The following is a 14,196-nucleotide window of genomic DNA, read 5'->3' as shown; positions in this document are numbered from 1 at the left end:
TTTTTAAAGCAAAAACAACACAAGTTATACGAAATAATCCTTTCTTCTATAGACACAAGGCCTACAGACACACATACACACACACACGTACAGACACACACACACACACATACAGACATACACACACATACAGACACACACACACACACATATAGATACACACAATAAAACACCAAAAAGCCAAACATGAGGAAGAACTTACTTGGCTCAATCCCAAATATGTGAGAATTGATAACAATGGCGCTGAGACAGAAAAGGCAAGCAAATGTCTTTTGATTCTAGCTCTCTCCAAACCTTCAAGCATGAGGAACGATACTAAACCAAATGAAGCTGGTGCCTGGTAAAAATAAAGAAAGGAATATATCATCATCATCAACATTATCATCATCGTCGTCATTTAAGGTCCATTTTTTCTGTGCTTGCATGGGTCGGACAGATGAAGGGCAAAGTCAACTTGGACAGCATTTGAACTCAGGAACTCAGAGCCAGAAGAAAGGCCACTGAGCATTTTGTCTGGTGTGGTAATGACTCTACCAGCTCACTGCCTTTAAAATTCAATAACTAATGAAAGAATATAACTTGTATATTGATTATATCAAACGAAAAACATCTAAAACTCCAAAGATATAAAATGACACAGACACAAGTCGCACAAAACATCACAAATGACCAAAAATATATGAATATCTTCAATGGGAATCGGTGTGATTCTTGTTTTGACACAGTTTATCAAATAAAGGCTTGATACAGTTCTATATTTAAGAGATGAGGAATTGACGCATGCGTACGAACAGCCATGCTACATGGCAGTGAAACATGGGCTGTAACTGCTGAGGACATACGTAAGCTCGCAAGGAATGAAGCCAGTATGCTCCGTTGGATGTGTAATGTCAATGTGAATACCCGTCAGAGTGTAAGTATCTTGAGAGAAAAGCTGAACATTAGAAGCATCAGTTGTGGTGTGCAAGAGAGACGATTGCGCTGGTATGGACATGTGGTGAGAATGGATGAGGATAGCTGCGTGAAAAAGTGCCACACCCTAACAGTTGAGGGAACCCATGGAAGAGGTAGGCCCAGGAAGACCTGGGCTGAGGTGGTGAGGCAAGACCTTCGTACATTGGGCCTCACCGAGGCGATGACTACTGACCGAGACCTTTGGAAATGTGCTGTGCGTGAGAAGACCCGGCAAGCCAAGTAAGATCGTTGCCAGTGCTCCTGGACTGGTTCTTGTGCGGGTGGCACATGAGATGCACCATTTTGAGCGTGGCCGTTGCCAGTACCGCCTGACTGGCTCCCGTAGGATTTTCGAGCGAGATCGTTGCCAGTGCCCCTGGACTGGCTTGTGCGGGTGGCACATAAAAGACACCATTTCGAGCGTGGCCGTTTTCGTGCGGGTGACACGTAAAAGCACCCACTACACTCTCTGAGTGGTTGGCGTTAGGAAGGGCATCCAGTTGTAGAAACTCTGCCAAATTAGACTGGAGCCTGGTGTTGCCATCCGGTTTCACCAGTCCTCAGTCAAATCGTCCAACCCATGCTAGCATGGAAGGCGGACGTTAAACGATGATGATGATGATGATGATGATCTCATAAAAAATTTTTTTTATTAATGGTAATTAAGAAACAACAGGTGTCTTACCTTGTGTAACATGATGGCCAGAAAGACGATCAAAGTGACATGGTCCTCAGACATTGTGACAGCAGCACCGAGAGCAATGCCGTCAGCTGAAAATATAGAACGGCAAGAGATACAAGTCATGGTATGGCTATGGAATTAAAAGCTTTCGGTCAATATTAACCATTTGTGACCAATCTGCCTCAGACTGCCCTTGGTCCGAAAATACAAACTCCCTGTTTTAAAATGGTCTCAATTAAAACCTTCCTTCAAAGTTTTATATTAATTTATGTCCCAAATACCAGATTAATTAACCCTTTCGTTACTGTATTTATTTTGAGATGCTCTGTGTTTCTTTCAATTAATTTTAAATATAACAAAAAATTTAGTAAAATAACTTTGTTATCATTAAGCTAGTGTTAGGGACATCATATGTACTCAACAAGGGAACCACTAGATGGTTCCTTGATCTGGTAAAGATAGCAGATAAATCTCTCTCAAATCACTGCATACCATCTTAACCATTTTGTTACCATTTCTATTGAGATGCTCTGGGTTTCTTTCAATTAATTTTAAATATAACCAAGAATTTAGTAAAATAACTTAGTTATCATTAAGCTAGTGTTAGGAATATAAATTGTGACTAAGGTTTGGTGGGAGATTTTAATTCAGAGCTTTTGAAAACAGGACATTTGTACTACAGAGCCAGGGGCGGTTTCAGTTGGGTTGGAATCAAAAGGGTTAAACAAGGATACACTGAATAATGTGATTCTAGATAAACTGAAGAATTAGAGGGAGACAATACAATGAACTATATCTCTCCATGGTACCTATTTACTGTTTAGTAGACTGAGTACAGCAAGAAACTATATATACCATTCTATGGTAGGTATTTATACTTAGAACTGGGAACTGCAGTAAACTGTATCTCACAGTCGTACTAATTTAGAGATAGGTAATAGTAAGGCAAAAAAGCCATCTATATATAATACTTAATGTATATACATCATTGAAATGTAAATTCACTGTGATATTTACTTCCTCATGGCACTGCATAGAAATAGTGGCAGGATACAAACAGTTAAAACCTCTACAATTGTCAGGTAAGACCCTCTTCAGTTTCTTTGGTTCTCCATAACGTCTACAGCTATTCAGCTCAACCCCAACCTCCACAGTTGATTAGTTATGTTACAACCATTACAGGTATTTAAATCACACATTCTACCTTACTACAGCTTTCCTCATGGCGCTTATTTTGAGAGACATGGATGGGTAGAGAGGTGATCTGTACTTCAACCACACCTTCTACTCTTCTATAGCTTTCCGTCGACCAATAATTACAATTCTTTGCCAGAAACATGGGATAAACAACAACCGACTTACCAGCAGCGTGTATCACTAAACCTAGAGTAGCTGTGAATTTATTTCTGTTCTGCACAGTTGTTTGGTTGTGTTCAGGATCTGTGGAAGTATAACGAAGAGGTTATTTGAAAAGAAATGGTAGAGAAAAAAATGAAACAGTACGCTAATAATACACTAGTCCCTCTCAACCATCATTAGACTCAGTACTCTCATCACCCTGTTGCTTTATCATCACCAACCTCCCCTTTTCTATTGAGATTTGTTCCTTGTCACCACCAACAACAACACTACTCAAGTATGACCACAGTACACTCCACTCAAATATTATCACATTTCACTCAAATATAATCACACTCCACTGAAATGTCACCACATTTCACTCAAATATAATTGCACTTCACTCAAACATCATCATATTTCGATCAAATATGGTCACATGCTACTCAAACATCATTACATTTCACTCAAATATAATTGTGCTCCACTCAAACATCATCATATTTCACTCAAATATGATCACACTCCACTCAAACATCACATATCGCTCAAATATAATTGTGCTCCACTCAAACATCATCACATTTCACTCAAATATGGTCAAACTCCACTCAAACATCACATTTCAATCACATATAATCACACTCCACTCAAACATCACCACATTTCACTCAAATATAATTGTGCTCCACTCAAACATCATCATATTTCAATCAAATATGGTCACACTCCACTCAGACATCACATTTCACTCAAATATAATTGTGCTCCACTCAAAGATCATCACATTTCAATCAAATATAATCACACTCCACTCAAATATCATTACATTTTACTCAAATATGGTCACATTCTACTCAAACAGCATCACACTCACCTCACCATCACTAAACAACAGCCATACCTGTTGTTTCCTCAAATGTTAATCGCTTACCTGCGGCAGAGTGAGCATGAGAGCCGCCAAACAGTTGGTCAATAAGCAACATTGTGATGAAGCCGGCAACCAGTGCCACCCCTATCAAACTGTGGACATTCTCATGGTTTTCTGTGCCGCCAGAATCGGTGTGTGTGTTGTGTGAGTGTTCGTCATGTATTGAAGAATGTGCAATGCCAACTTTTGCGACGGCTTCTTTCACGTCCATTTTCTCTATGCTGTGACTATGTGCTGCAAAGGTAGAAGAAGATGGAAGCCAAAGACAAAAAATTAATTAAATAAAAGTCAAACAAAATGTTGACAATAACGACAATTTTAACAATTATTTGGAATATTAATCTTCATGTTCAAAGAAGAAAATTTATTTTTTCGATATATATATATTATATTTTCATCATCGTTGTCGATATTGTGTGTATCTCAGGTTTTAGAATCCATGCCTTATTCCTGCAAGTTTAAAGAGGTTACAATTGAAAGAAACGATATCAGGAACATCATTGGACCATAAAAAGACTATTGCAAAAAATCCTGTCCAACCCATGCCAGCATGGAGAAGAGAACATAAAATACAATGATGATGGTGGTGAGGATGATAACGACAAAAATATCTCCTTTTCCTTTGAAGATATAATACAATTTGTGGTCCAGGTGATATATCAAGCTTTCCCACTCCAATAAGAATCTAGACAGGTGTTAAATTGTCAGCTTTTCAAGGATAGTCAAGAGACAGGTAAGAACAAACTTCCCAGCCATGTCACTTGCACCCACAGGCTTTCATTTAATTGAAACGTTTTATTATCCAGGTCTTCAAGAAACACTTTTTGTTAGTTTAAGCAAACACTTAATCAACAAATAAGTGTTTTGTCAGCATGTTGCTTCAGCCAAAAGGACTTGTGTTGCAGCATGTCTTTGAAGAATGGTGTCTTATTGTACAAGCAGCAACTGCAGTGTCTACTTGTCTCAACTTGCCAATTTGAATAGCTGCCTGTTGATCTTTCAGTCCAGTTTGATTTGCTGTTTAAATTGTTTGCACTGCACAATGTGTAATTTTAATCATTTACTTGCTTCAATCACTGGACTGCAGCCATGCTGGAGCACCATCTTGAAGGGAAGTTTATTGGACAAATCAACCCTGGCACTCACTCTAACAGTCATAAATAAATATGGACACATAGACACACACACATCCTCATCATCGTTTAACATCCAACCCATGCTGGTTTATTAATTTACGTACATCAGGGTCTAGATCGTCAGTTATTTCTGTTTAGTTAATTCAGATTCATTTAATGCTCACTGCTAACACTATTTTGTTTTCTTTCTCTCTCCAGAAGTCCACTTCGCTGCCAACCAACTCCCTAGCTAGCCCGCAGCAAAGTTCTTGTCTACAGTTCGTCTGTCATGAATCCTGCCCTGCATAGCTCCCCCACAATTGAGAGTTTAGTGTCCAATGAAGGAGAGGTTGGCATGGGTGCCAGTCGTCGAATTTGGTTCGATTTCAATTTCATTTGCCTCAACAGGTCTTCGCAAGCAGAGTTTAGTGTCCAATGAAGGAAAGGTACGTATAAGTGGGCTAAGAAGCATTTTGCCTAGTGTGCTAATTTTGCAAGCTCACCACCATTAGGTGTCTATATTGGTTCCCAATTTTGGCACAAGGCCAGCAATTTCAGAGGAAGTGGCAAGTCAATTACATTGACCCCAGTATTCAACTGGTACTTATTTTATCGACCCCGAAAGGCAAAGATGACTTCAGGGGAATTGGAACTCAGAAAGTAAAGATGGACAAAATGCTGCTGAGAAACATTTGGCCAGGAATGCTACCAACTCTGCCGTTATCCCACCTAATTTATTCCAGCTTATTTTATAATAAACAAACTTAGATAATAATTTAAGTCTATCGATTCACACAGTTGTCCGATTGAGATAGTGATACACTGACTAATGAATGAGACTTACGAACTGATCTGGTCAAAAGCTACAATCAAACTGTCATTTTACCTTCTCATTTGTACTTTTAACTAACTCTTTCTTCTTGAATTAATTAAACACCTCTTGCCATATCATCTGTATATTGATCCAGTCTGTGTCTGTATTTGTTCACAAAGGTTATGACAAAAGAACCGTGGGTCTCTCGTTATATAATCAATATGGCAATATCACTGCTCTCCTCCATATTTTCCAACTTATTATGTGATCTGTCGTCCATATGTTGTAGAAACAGCTGTAAATGGTGGAACGAAATGCAATACCAATGGCTCTACTTTTTACTTGTTATATGCCTGTTGATAGTTGATATAAGTCCTCTGGTGATGTAGATTTGGTACTTGGTGGTCCCAAGACAGTTAAAATAAAAGAAAAAAGTCATAATTGTAAACTGGTACTCCGTTGGTTATGAGGATGATAGCTCCAGTTGATTCGATCAGCAGAACCGCTTGCTTGTGAAATTAATGTGCAAGTGGGTGAGCGCTCCACAGACATAATGCTTCTTGTAGAAAAGAAAAAAAAAAACAGAAAGAAAGAGAGAATCAACTTACCATGGTTGTGATGATGCGAATACATAACATGTACGCCTTCAGGAATAATTACTGCCAAGGCTGTGCCTATTAAGAGTCCCGTCCCAAGAACAGGAACTATTTTCACTTTTGTCTGGAAAATGGAAATGAAATGAAATTAACAAAAAAGTAATAAAAAAAAAAAAAAGGATTGACATTAGAAGCATTAATCTGAGGCAGAAAAGAAAAATGATTCAATGAATCAAGTTATGAATAAATGAATACAGTTCAATATTTAAGAGATAAGGAATTATGTACATTATTTACATTTGATGGATATTTGTCCTCATCTTGTTTGTTGTTAACACAATGTTTCGGCTGATATACCCTCCAGCCTTCATCAGGTGTCTTGGAGAAATTTCGAACCTGGGTTCTCATTCCTAAGGTATTTTTCGATGTTATTATTATTATTCAGGTCACTGCCTGGAATCGAACTCGGAACATGAACACTTGGGCTGTTTCACTCCTTAGATATGGAACAGGGGTAATCGCATGGACAGTAGATGAAATAAACAGCTTAGAAAGAAAGACAAGGAAGTTGCTAACTAGATATAGGTCACTCCACCCAAAAAGTGACACAGACAGACTGTATGTACCAAGAAAAAGAGGGGGAAGAAGACTCATTGGATGCCAACACAGCATTAGAGCAGAAAAAAACAACATAGCATGGTATGTAAAAAATGTCACAGAAGTGCTATTATTAGAAGAAGGTCAGGCTTGTGTAGGATTAAAGATTGCAAAGACAAAGCACTGTACAAGAAATTGAAAATGAATGAAATTGAAAATAGGTGAGTAAAGAAAAGATTGCATGGTCAATTTCATAGGGATGTTGAAGATAAGACAAGCAGAGAAAAAAGATGGCTGTGGATGACTAAAAGTGATTTAAAACCGGAAATGGAGGCTCTGATCTGTGCTGCCCAAGTGCAAGCACTAAGAACAAACTACATAAAGTACAAAGTAGACAACGCATCAGAAAGTGATAGATAAGTAAGTATGTACGTGCCTGCCTGCCTGCCTGCCTGCCTGCCTGCCTGCCTACCTATGTATCTATTCGTCTGTCTATCTACCTATCTATCTATCTATCTATCTGTATATCTATCTATCTATCTATCTCTCTAACTGTCTGTCTGTCTAACTGCCTACCTCTCTGGTTATGTATGTATGTATGTATTTATCTATCTATCTAACTGTCTATTTATCTATCTATCTATCTATCTATCTAACTGTTCGTCCGTCCGTCCAACCGTCCGTCCGTCCGTCCGTCCGTCCATCCGTCCATCCATCTATGTGTGTGTGTTCAACATTGGCTGCAGTTCAATATAACTGAAACGAGTAAAAGACATAAGTGACCCAGATATAGAGGAACCATCTGTCTTTTCTTTTCATTATAAGAAAAAACCCCAAAAAAAACCCCACTAAAAATACATTTATTTATCTTACCTGGCAACTTAAATTGGACTTACACGAAAAGTTATTTACTAAGCATGTCTTCACCATAAAATAATGATAATAATGATGATGATGATGATGATGATGATAACATCTAGAAAGGAAAAAATCTCTATATTTACCAACCGATCTGTTTAAAGTGGGGTACAAATTTATGCGTTTCAATCATTAAAATAGCTGTTTAGAGAGGGATCAGAAGGTCACACAGAATACACAAGTCCTTAATCTTAAAAACACATTTCAGTTTTAGAGAAACAGGTGAGTGTATTTGTAAATGGGTTGTGTTTAGCAACAGGTGTCATCAGACCTCGTTATCTATAATGAAAAGGGTTTCAGTGTTGACTGGGCTATATCACTGCATGAGGGGAATAACTCTATTGCTGGCCACAGTTATGACTGTTAATGGTGAGGGGGGTGTTATTTGAGGGGGGTTTTACAGTTGGATGCTCTTCCTGTCATCAACCTGTAATTGTTTTCCACCTAAAGGATCTTATTTTTTATTGGGGGTGGGGGGTGGGGGAGTTCCTCGAAAAGCACAGAACAACTGGTCATAATGTCAACATCTTTGTTGTTTCACTGAAGCAGAAGCAAGCATGGAAATCGAGATTCACATACATAAATGTACATGCACACACACACACACACACACACACATTCGATGGGCCTTCTCAGTTTCCTTCTACGAAATTGATCCACAGGGCATTGGTCAATGCAGGGCTTGTAGTAGAAGACACTTGCCCAAGGTGCCATGCACAGTGCCACTACTGATATAAATAAGTGAAAAAAGAAAGAGAAAAATGAAATAAAAAAAAAAAAGCAAACAGCTTGTAATTCATGATTGATAAGCTGGTGGGAACAGCCTGATCTATTTTCGCTTTAATAAAGGTAACAGGCTTGAATAAATAATAATAATAATAACGATGATAATAATAATAGTAGATAAAGACAGCACTTGATTCCCAAGTTATGGCTTTATCAAATCAACATGATGCTCCCACATTCAGACTGCACACACACATATACACAGAGTTTTCCACCCGAATTTTTGTTTATATAGCAGAATACAAACTCTAAATCTACAACACATATACATACAAACATATACATACAAACATGCAGAGTCACACACATGACTATCATATCTGACACACACACACACACACGCACGCGCGCGGTTCAAGGTTGTTCTAAATACATCATGGGAACTGATGATAGCTACAACTGTTGTTCAGGCATTTTCTCATCACAATCACTCTCATACACACACACACAACCTGAATCAAGTGCTCCAAATAATAATCGAACTGAGAGCTGGATAAATAAACATCAGAGGACCACATCTGGACAAGACCTAACTGTTATGGCCAACTAAACTATCCAGAGGGTGTCCCTCAGTATCAAAGGTGAGGAGCTGAACTGCTGTTCACTCAGTTATAATAAACACTGGATTATAATCTCCATTTTAAGTTTCTCTCTATGAAATCCACCCAGAAGGCATTGGATGGCCAAGATCTACAGTAGAAAACACTTGCTCAAGGCGCCACTTACTAGAACTGAACTCTAAATGACAAGGATGCAAAGCGAGATTCTTAGTAATACAGCCATGCTTGTGCCTACACACACACATCTATATTTATTAATAAGTCTGTCCTCTACAATAGTATAAGAACAATCCATTAGAGTGATGTAAAATTGGTTTTACTATAACTGAACATAAAAACCAATATATATATATATATATATATATATATATATACATAAATATATCATCATCATCATTTAACGTCCACTTTCCATGCTAGCATGGGTTGGATGATTTGACTGGGGACTGGCGAAATGGATGGTTACACCAGACTCCAATCTGATCTGGCAGAGTTTCTACAGCTGGATGCCCTTCCTAATGCCAACCACTCCGAGAGTGTAGTGGGTTCTTTTTACGTGCCACTGGCACGAGGGCTAGTCCGGCGGTACTGGCAATGGCCACGCTCAAATGGTGTTTTTTACGTGCCACCTGCACAGGAGCCAGTCCAGCGGCACTGGCAATGACCTTGCTCGAATGCTTTTTCATGTGCCATCAGCACAAGTGCCAGTAAGGCGACAATAATAATAACAAGGATAACCCTTTCTACTATAGGCACAAGGCTTGGAATTTTGGAAGCGGGGACTAGTCGATAACATCGACCCCAGTGTTTCACTGGTACTTAATTTATTGACCCTGAAAGGATGAAAGGCAAAGTTGACCTCAGCAGAATTTGAACTCAGAACATAGCGATGGGCGAATTACTACCAAGGTTTTGTCCAGCATGCTAATGATTCTGCCAGCTCACCACCTTAATAATAATAATAATAATAATAATAATAACAATAATAATAATAATAATAATAATAATGGTATCTATGATTATAAGGCGGCGAGCTGGCAGAAACGTTAGCACGCCAGGCGAAATGCCAAACGGTATTTTGTCTGTCTTTATGTTCTGAGTTCAAATTCCACTGAAGTCGACTTTGTCTTTCATCCATTAAGTACCAGTTGCATACTGGGTCGATCTAATTGACTGGCCCCGTCCCCAAAATTTCAGGCCCTGTGCCTAGAGTAGAAAAGAAACGTTAGTGGTATTTCGTCTGTCTTTACATTCCGAGTTCAAATTCCGCTGAGGTTGACTTTGTCTTTCCTCCTTTCGGGGTCGATAAATTAAGTACCAGTTGCGTACTGGGGTCGATCTAATTGACTGCCCACCCCCACAAAATTTCGGGCCATGTGCCTAGAGCAGAAAAGAATATTTATATGCTCATATATATATATATATATATCGTATAGAATGCAGATGTAATACAGCAACGCATTCAGAATGTCATAGTTTGATGAAGTTTGGTGAAAGAAGAGATTAATTTTTAATAGAAAAAAAACCAACCAAACAAAACAAAAAAAAATCTTCCTGCTGAAGAGAAGTATTAAAAGCAAATTATGGGGTGGTGGTGGTGGTGATGGAAAAATTGTTGCCTTTGATTTTGTCTTGACTTTTACTCCTTTCTTTTTGTTTTAAACTATTCGTTTTTTTTTTTTGTATTTGTTTCCACTCGGAAGAAATGTCAACAGCAAGTCTTCTCAATCTGTCATGCTACCACCGCCGCCACCATTATCACCTTTAATACCTCACTTATGCTCTTGGTAACATCCATCATGATGTCACAGGTGTATTTCAGTCAGGTTTGTTTAAAGAAGCAACTAAAAGACAAACAAACAGCCATTGATAGATTACTTCTTCTTCTTCCTCGCCGCCGTCTGTCGTATGTGCCTACGTCTATCTTCTACACTGCTTTGTGTTAATAGGATAACAATGAAGACAACTACGACACTGCGGGGGGGGGGCATTAGGGCCACCACCACCGTCACCACGATGACCATCACCATGGCTACCACCACCCCACCGCTGCCACTGCCACCGTTACTAACTACCATCACCACCACCACCACCACCACCACCATTGCCTGAACTTTTTTAAATTTAAAGGTCTAGTAGCTTTATCACAGATTGCATCACATTAAGGGAATGTGTGTGGAGTACTCAGCCACCACCACTACCACCACCACTGCCATTACTACTACTACTACTACTACTACTACTACTACTACTACTGCTGCTACTACCACCACCACCACCACCACCACTACTACTACCACTACCACCACCACCACCACCACCACTACTACTACCACTACCACCACCACCACCACCACTACTACTACTACTACTACTAAACCCACCACTACTGCCATCACCCCCATCGCCGTCACTAACCGCCACCGCCGCCTCCACAACTGCTACTGCCTCCATGACGACCACCACTCCTGCTGCCACTGTTACTACTGCTAAGGACTGGGGGGGGGGCCTTTTACACAATCGCTAAAAATAACAGCCAAACTACTTCTCAAATCACAGCATATCTTCATCCCAAAACAAGCCAAAAAAAAAAAAAGGCCCTAATCCAGTGATAAGCTACTCCATTGATAATCACATGGTGGAAACACTAATTATCGTTAGGAGGCAGAGAGCCATTAATGAGTTTGCGCAACCAGCAGTGGAACAGCTTGGACTTGGTGGTTGCGAACGTAAAAAGTATTTAATTCAATCAATTTTATATCATAATCTAAAAGTACTAGTAGCGGTGTTGTTGTTGTTGTTTAGATAAGAGTCAACCCTTTCCAGCTGTGACCACCCTGTCAGTTTTTTAAGCATTGCGTATTAAGACTATATCATCCAAAGTGTCCTTCCCATTCACAAGAAAGTAGTGTAATTTTGGAGCAAATTTCACTGCTATTTCTAGCAGGTCTTGTGACCTCATTGAGGACTATATCGTCTGTGCCTTTCCTTTTTCAAGATAGCTGTGGGTAATTTTGGAGCAAATTTCACTGCTATTTCTAGCAGGTCTTGTGACCTCATTGAGGACTATATCATCTGTGCCCTTCCTTTTTCAAGATAGCTGGGTGCTTTTTATGTGGCACAGGAAGAGGTGAGGTCAGTTTTGGCATGGTTTTTACAGCTGGATGCCCGTCCAAATACCAACCCCTAAGCAGTCAGGACTGGGTGCTTTCTAAGTGGCACCAGCACTGGCAGGGTCACCAAGAGACTAGCAAGACAAGGATCCTTTGAGAGGGGAGGGAGCATTGGAGGAGGTGATCTTGTGTCAGGTGATGAAAGGTTATAATGAGGCAGAGAAACAGAAACAGGTGTCTTGCTGTAGGTACCTGGTCATCTGGTCATATTTCAGTCACTGGACTGCAGCCATACTGGAGCATTGACTTGAAGTGTTTAGTTGACCAAATAGACCCCAGTATTTATTCTAAACTGCTAGGTTATGGGGGGGGGATGTAAACAAACCAATATTGGTTGTGAAATGGTTGTAGTGGAGACAAACACAAACACACATACACATACATATATACAACTGGCTTTCACTGTTCCCATCTACCAAATTCATTCACAAGGCATTGGTTGGCTCAGGGCTGAAGTAGGAGATATATTCAGGGTACTGCATGATGGGACTGAACTCAAAACCACATGGTTGCAAAGCAAGCTGCTTGACCACACAGCCATGCTTGATGATGATGATGGTAACAATGATGATGATGATGGTGATGGTGACAATGACGTTGATGACTTGTCAGGAAGATAAAAATTGCTAGCTTTAATAACTGGTAATTAACACTAATTGATTCATTATCTCCCTGCTGTGTAATGTTAAAATGTTACAATGAATAAGACCATCTGCCAATTCCTTACCAACAGACCCAGCTGTCGCAGGAATCCTTCTCTCTCTACCTGGCAACAGACTTGAGAGAAGACCTTTAAATAACACTCTGGTATATTTGCAATACAAAAGATAAATGAGGAGTTTATTTGTTTATTTCTTTTGTTGTTGTTTTCTGATGTCTGTGTGTCTTACAAATGTCCTACGTGTGGACTTCTTGGTGTTGAGAGCCTTTTTCTTCTTTATCCTAACAGCAGGGCTTTTATTCATTAAGAGATGTCATAGGCGCAGGTGTGGCTGTGTGGTAGGAAGCTTGTTTCCCAATCAGATGGTTCCGGGTTCAGTCCCACTGCATGGCACATTGGGCAAGAGTCTTCTATTAGGTTGTTTGGAAAGTTCCGAGTGTTTTTCTTTTAATATGCAAAAAAGGGATATAAATATTCACCCTTTCAATAAATTTTATTCAACGAAATCATTTCCATTATTATTAATGACCTTTGCAATTTAAATATTCCATCAGCATAAAATTTGACTGGTTTCGAAGAAAAAAAAAAGTTATCTACAGGGTGTCCACAAAGTCTGGGTACATGGAGTAAATAAAATCATAACATAAACAATTAAATATAAGAAATAATAATTTCTTAAAGTATGTGTTAATCCCTGTGTACCCAGACTTTGTGGACACCCTGTAGATGCATTTGACTCCATCTAAATTGTCAAATGTTTTTCCTTGCAACGAGTTCTGAAGAGACAAAAACAAGTGGTAGCCGGATGGCACAATATCATGAGAATATGGTGGATGGGGTAAGAGATCTCAGCCAACTTTGTTCAGGGCATCCAGCTGTAGAAACATTGCCAGATCAGATTGGAGCCGGGTGCGGCCTCCTGGCTTGCCAGTCCCCAGTCAAATCTTCCAACCCATGCCAGCATGGAAAACGGACGTTAAACGACGACGATGATGATGATGATGATCTTCTGAACATGTCTTCTGTTTAGGTCTTGAAATCTTCATCTTGAATAAATGGGCCGTCAGAGTT

General features: G+C 39.5%; 1 protein-coding gene across 1 annotated transcript in view; it reads right to left on the bottom strand.

Annotated features, from left to right (window-relative positions):
* LOC106877157 (zinc transporter ZIP9-B) overlaps nucleotides 1-14,196 on the bottom strand; it is a 34,490-nt gene that overhangs the window by 1,300 nt on the left and 18,994 nt on the right. Inside the window, exons 3-7 of the mRNA XM_089359238.1 lie at nucleotides 6,443-6,554; nucleotides 3,909-4,139; nucleotides 2,999-3,076; nucleotides 1,640-1,725; nucleotides 203-337 (exon numbers count right to left, since the gene is read on the bottom strand). Of these exons, the coding sequence (XP_089215364.1) occupies nucleotides 203-337; nucleotides 1,640-1,725; nucleotides 2,999-3,076; nucleotides 3,909-4,139; nucleotides 6,443-6,554 (642 nt within the window). The remainder of the gene's footprint in view (nucleotides 1-202; nucleotides 338-1,639; nucleotides 1,726-2,998; nucleotides 3,077-3,908; nucleotides 4,140-6,442; nucleotides 6,555-14,196) is intronic.

The sequence above is a fragment of the Octopus bimaculoides genome, chromosome 11 (genome assembly GCF_046866305.1).
Source record: "Octopus bimaculoides isolate indiv1 chromosome 11, ASM4686630v1, whole genome shotgun sequence".
NCBI classification, from domain to species: Eukaryota; Metazoa; Mollusca; class Cephalopoda; order Octopoda; family Octopodidae; genus Octopus; species Octopus bimaculoides.
Note: the sequence above shows the minus strand (reverse complement) of the source record. Positions and strands in the feature narration are given on the sequence as shown.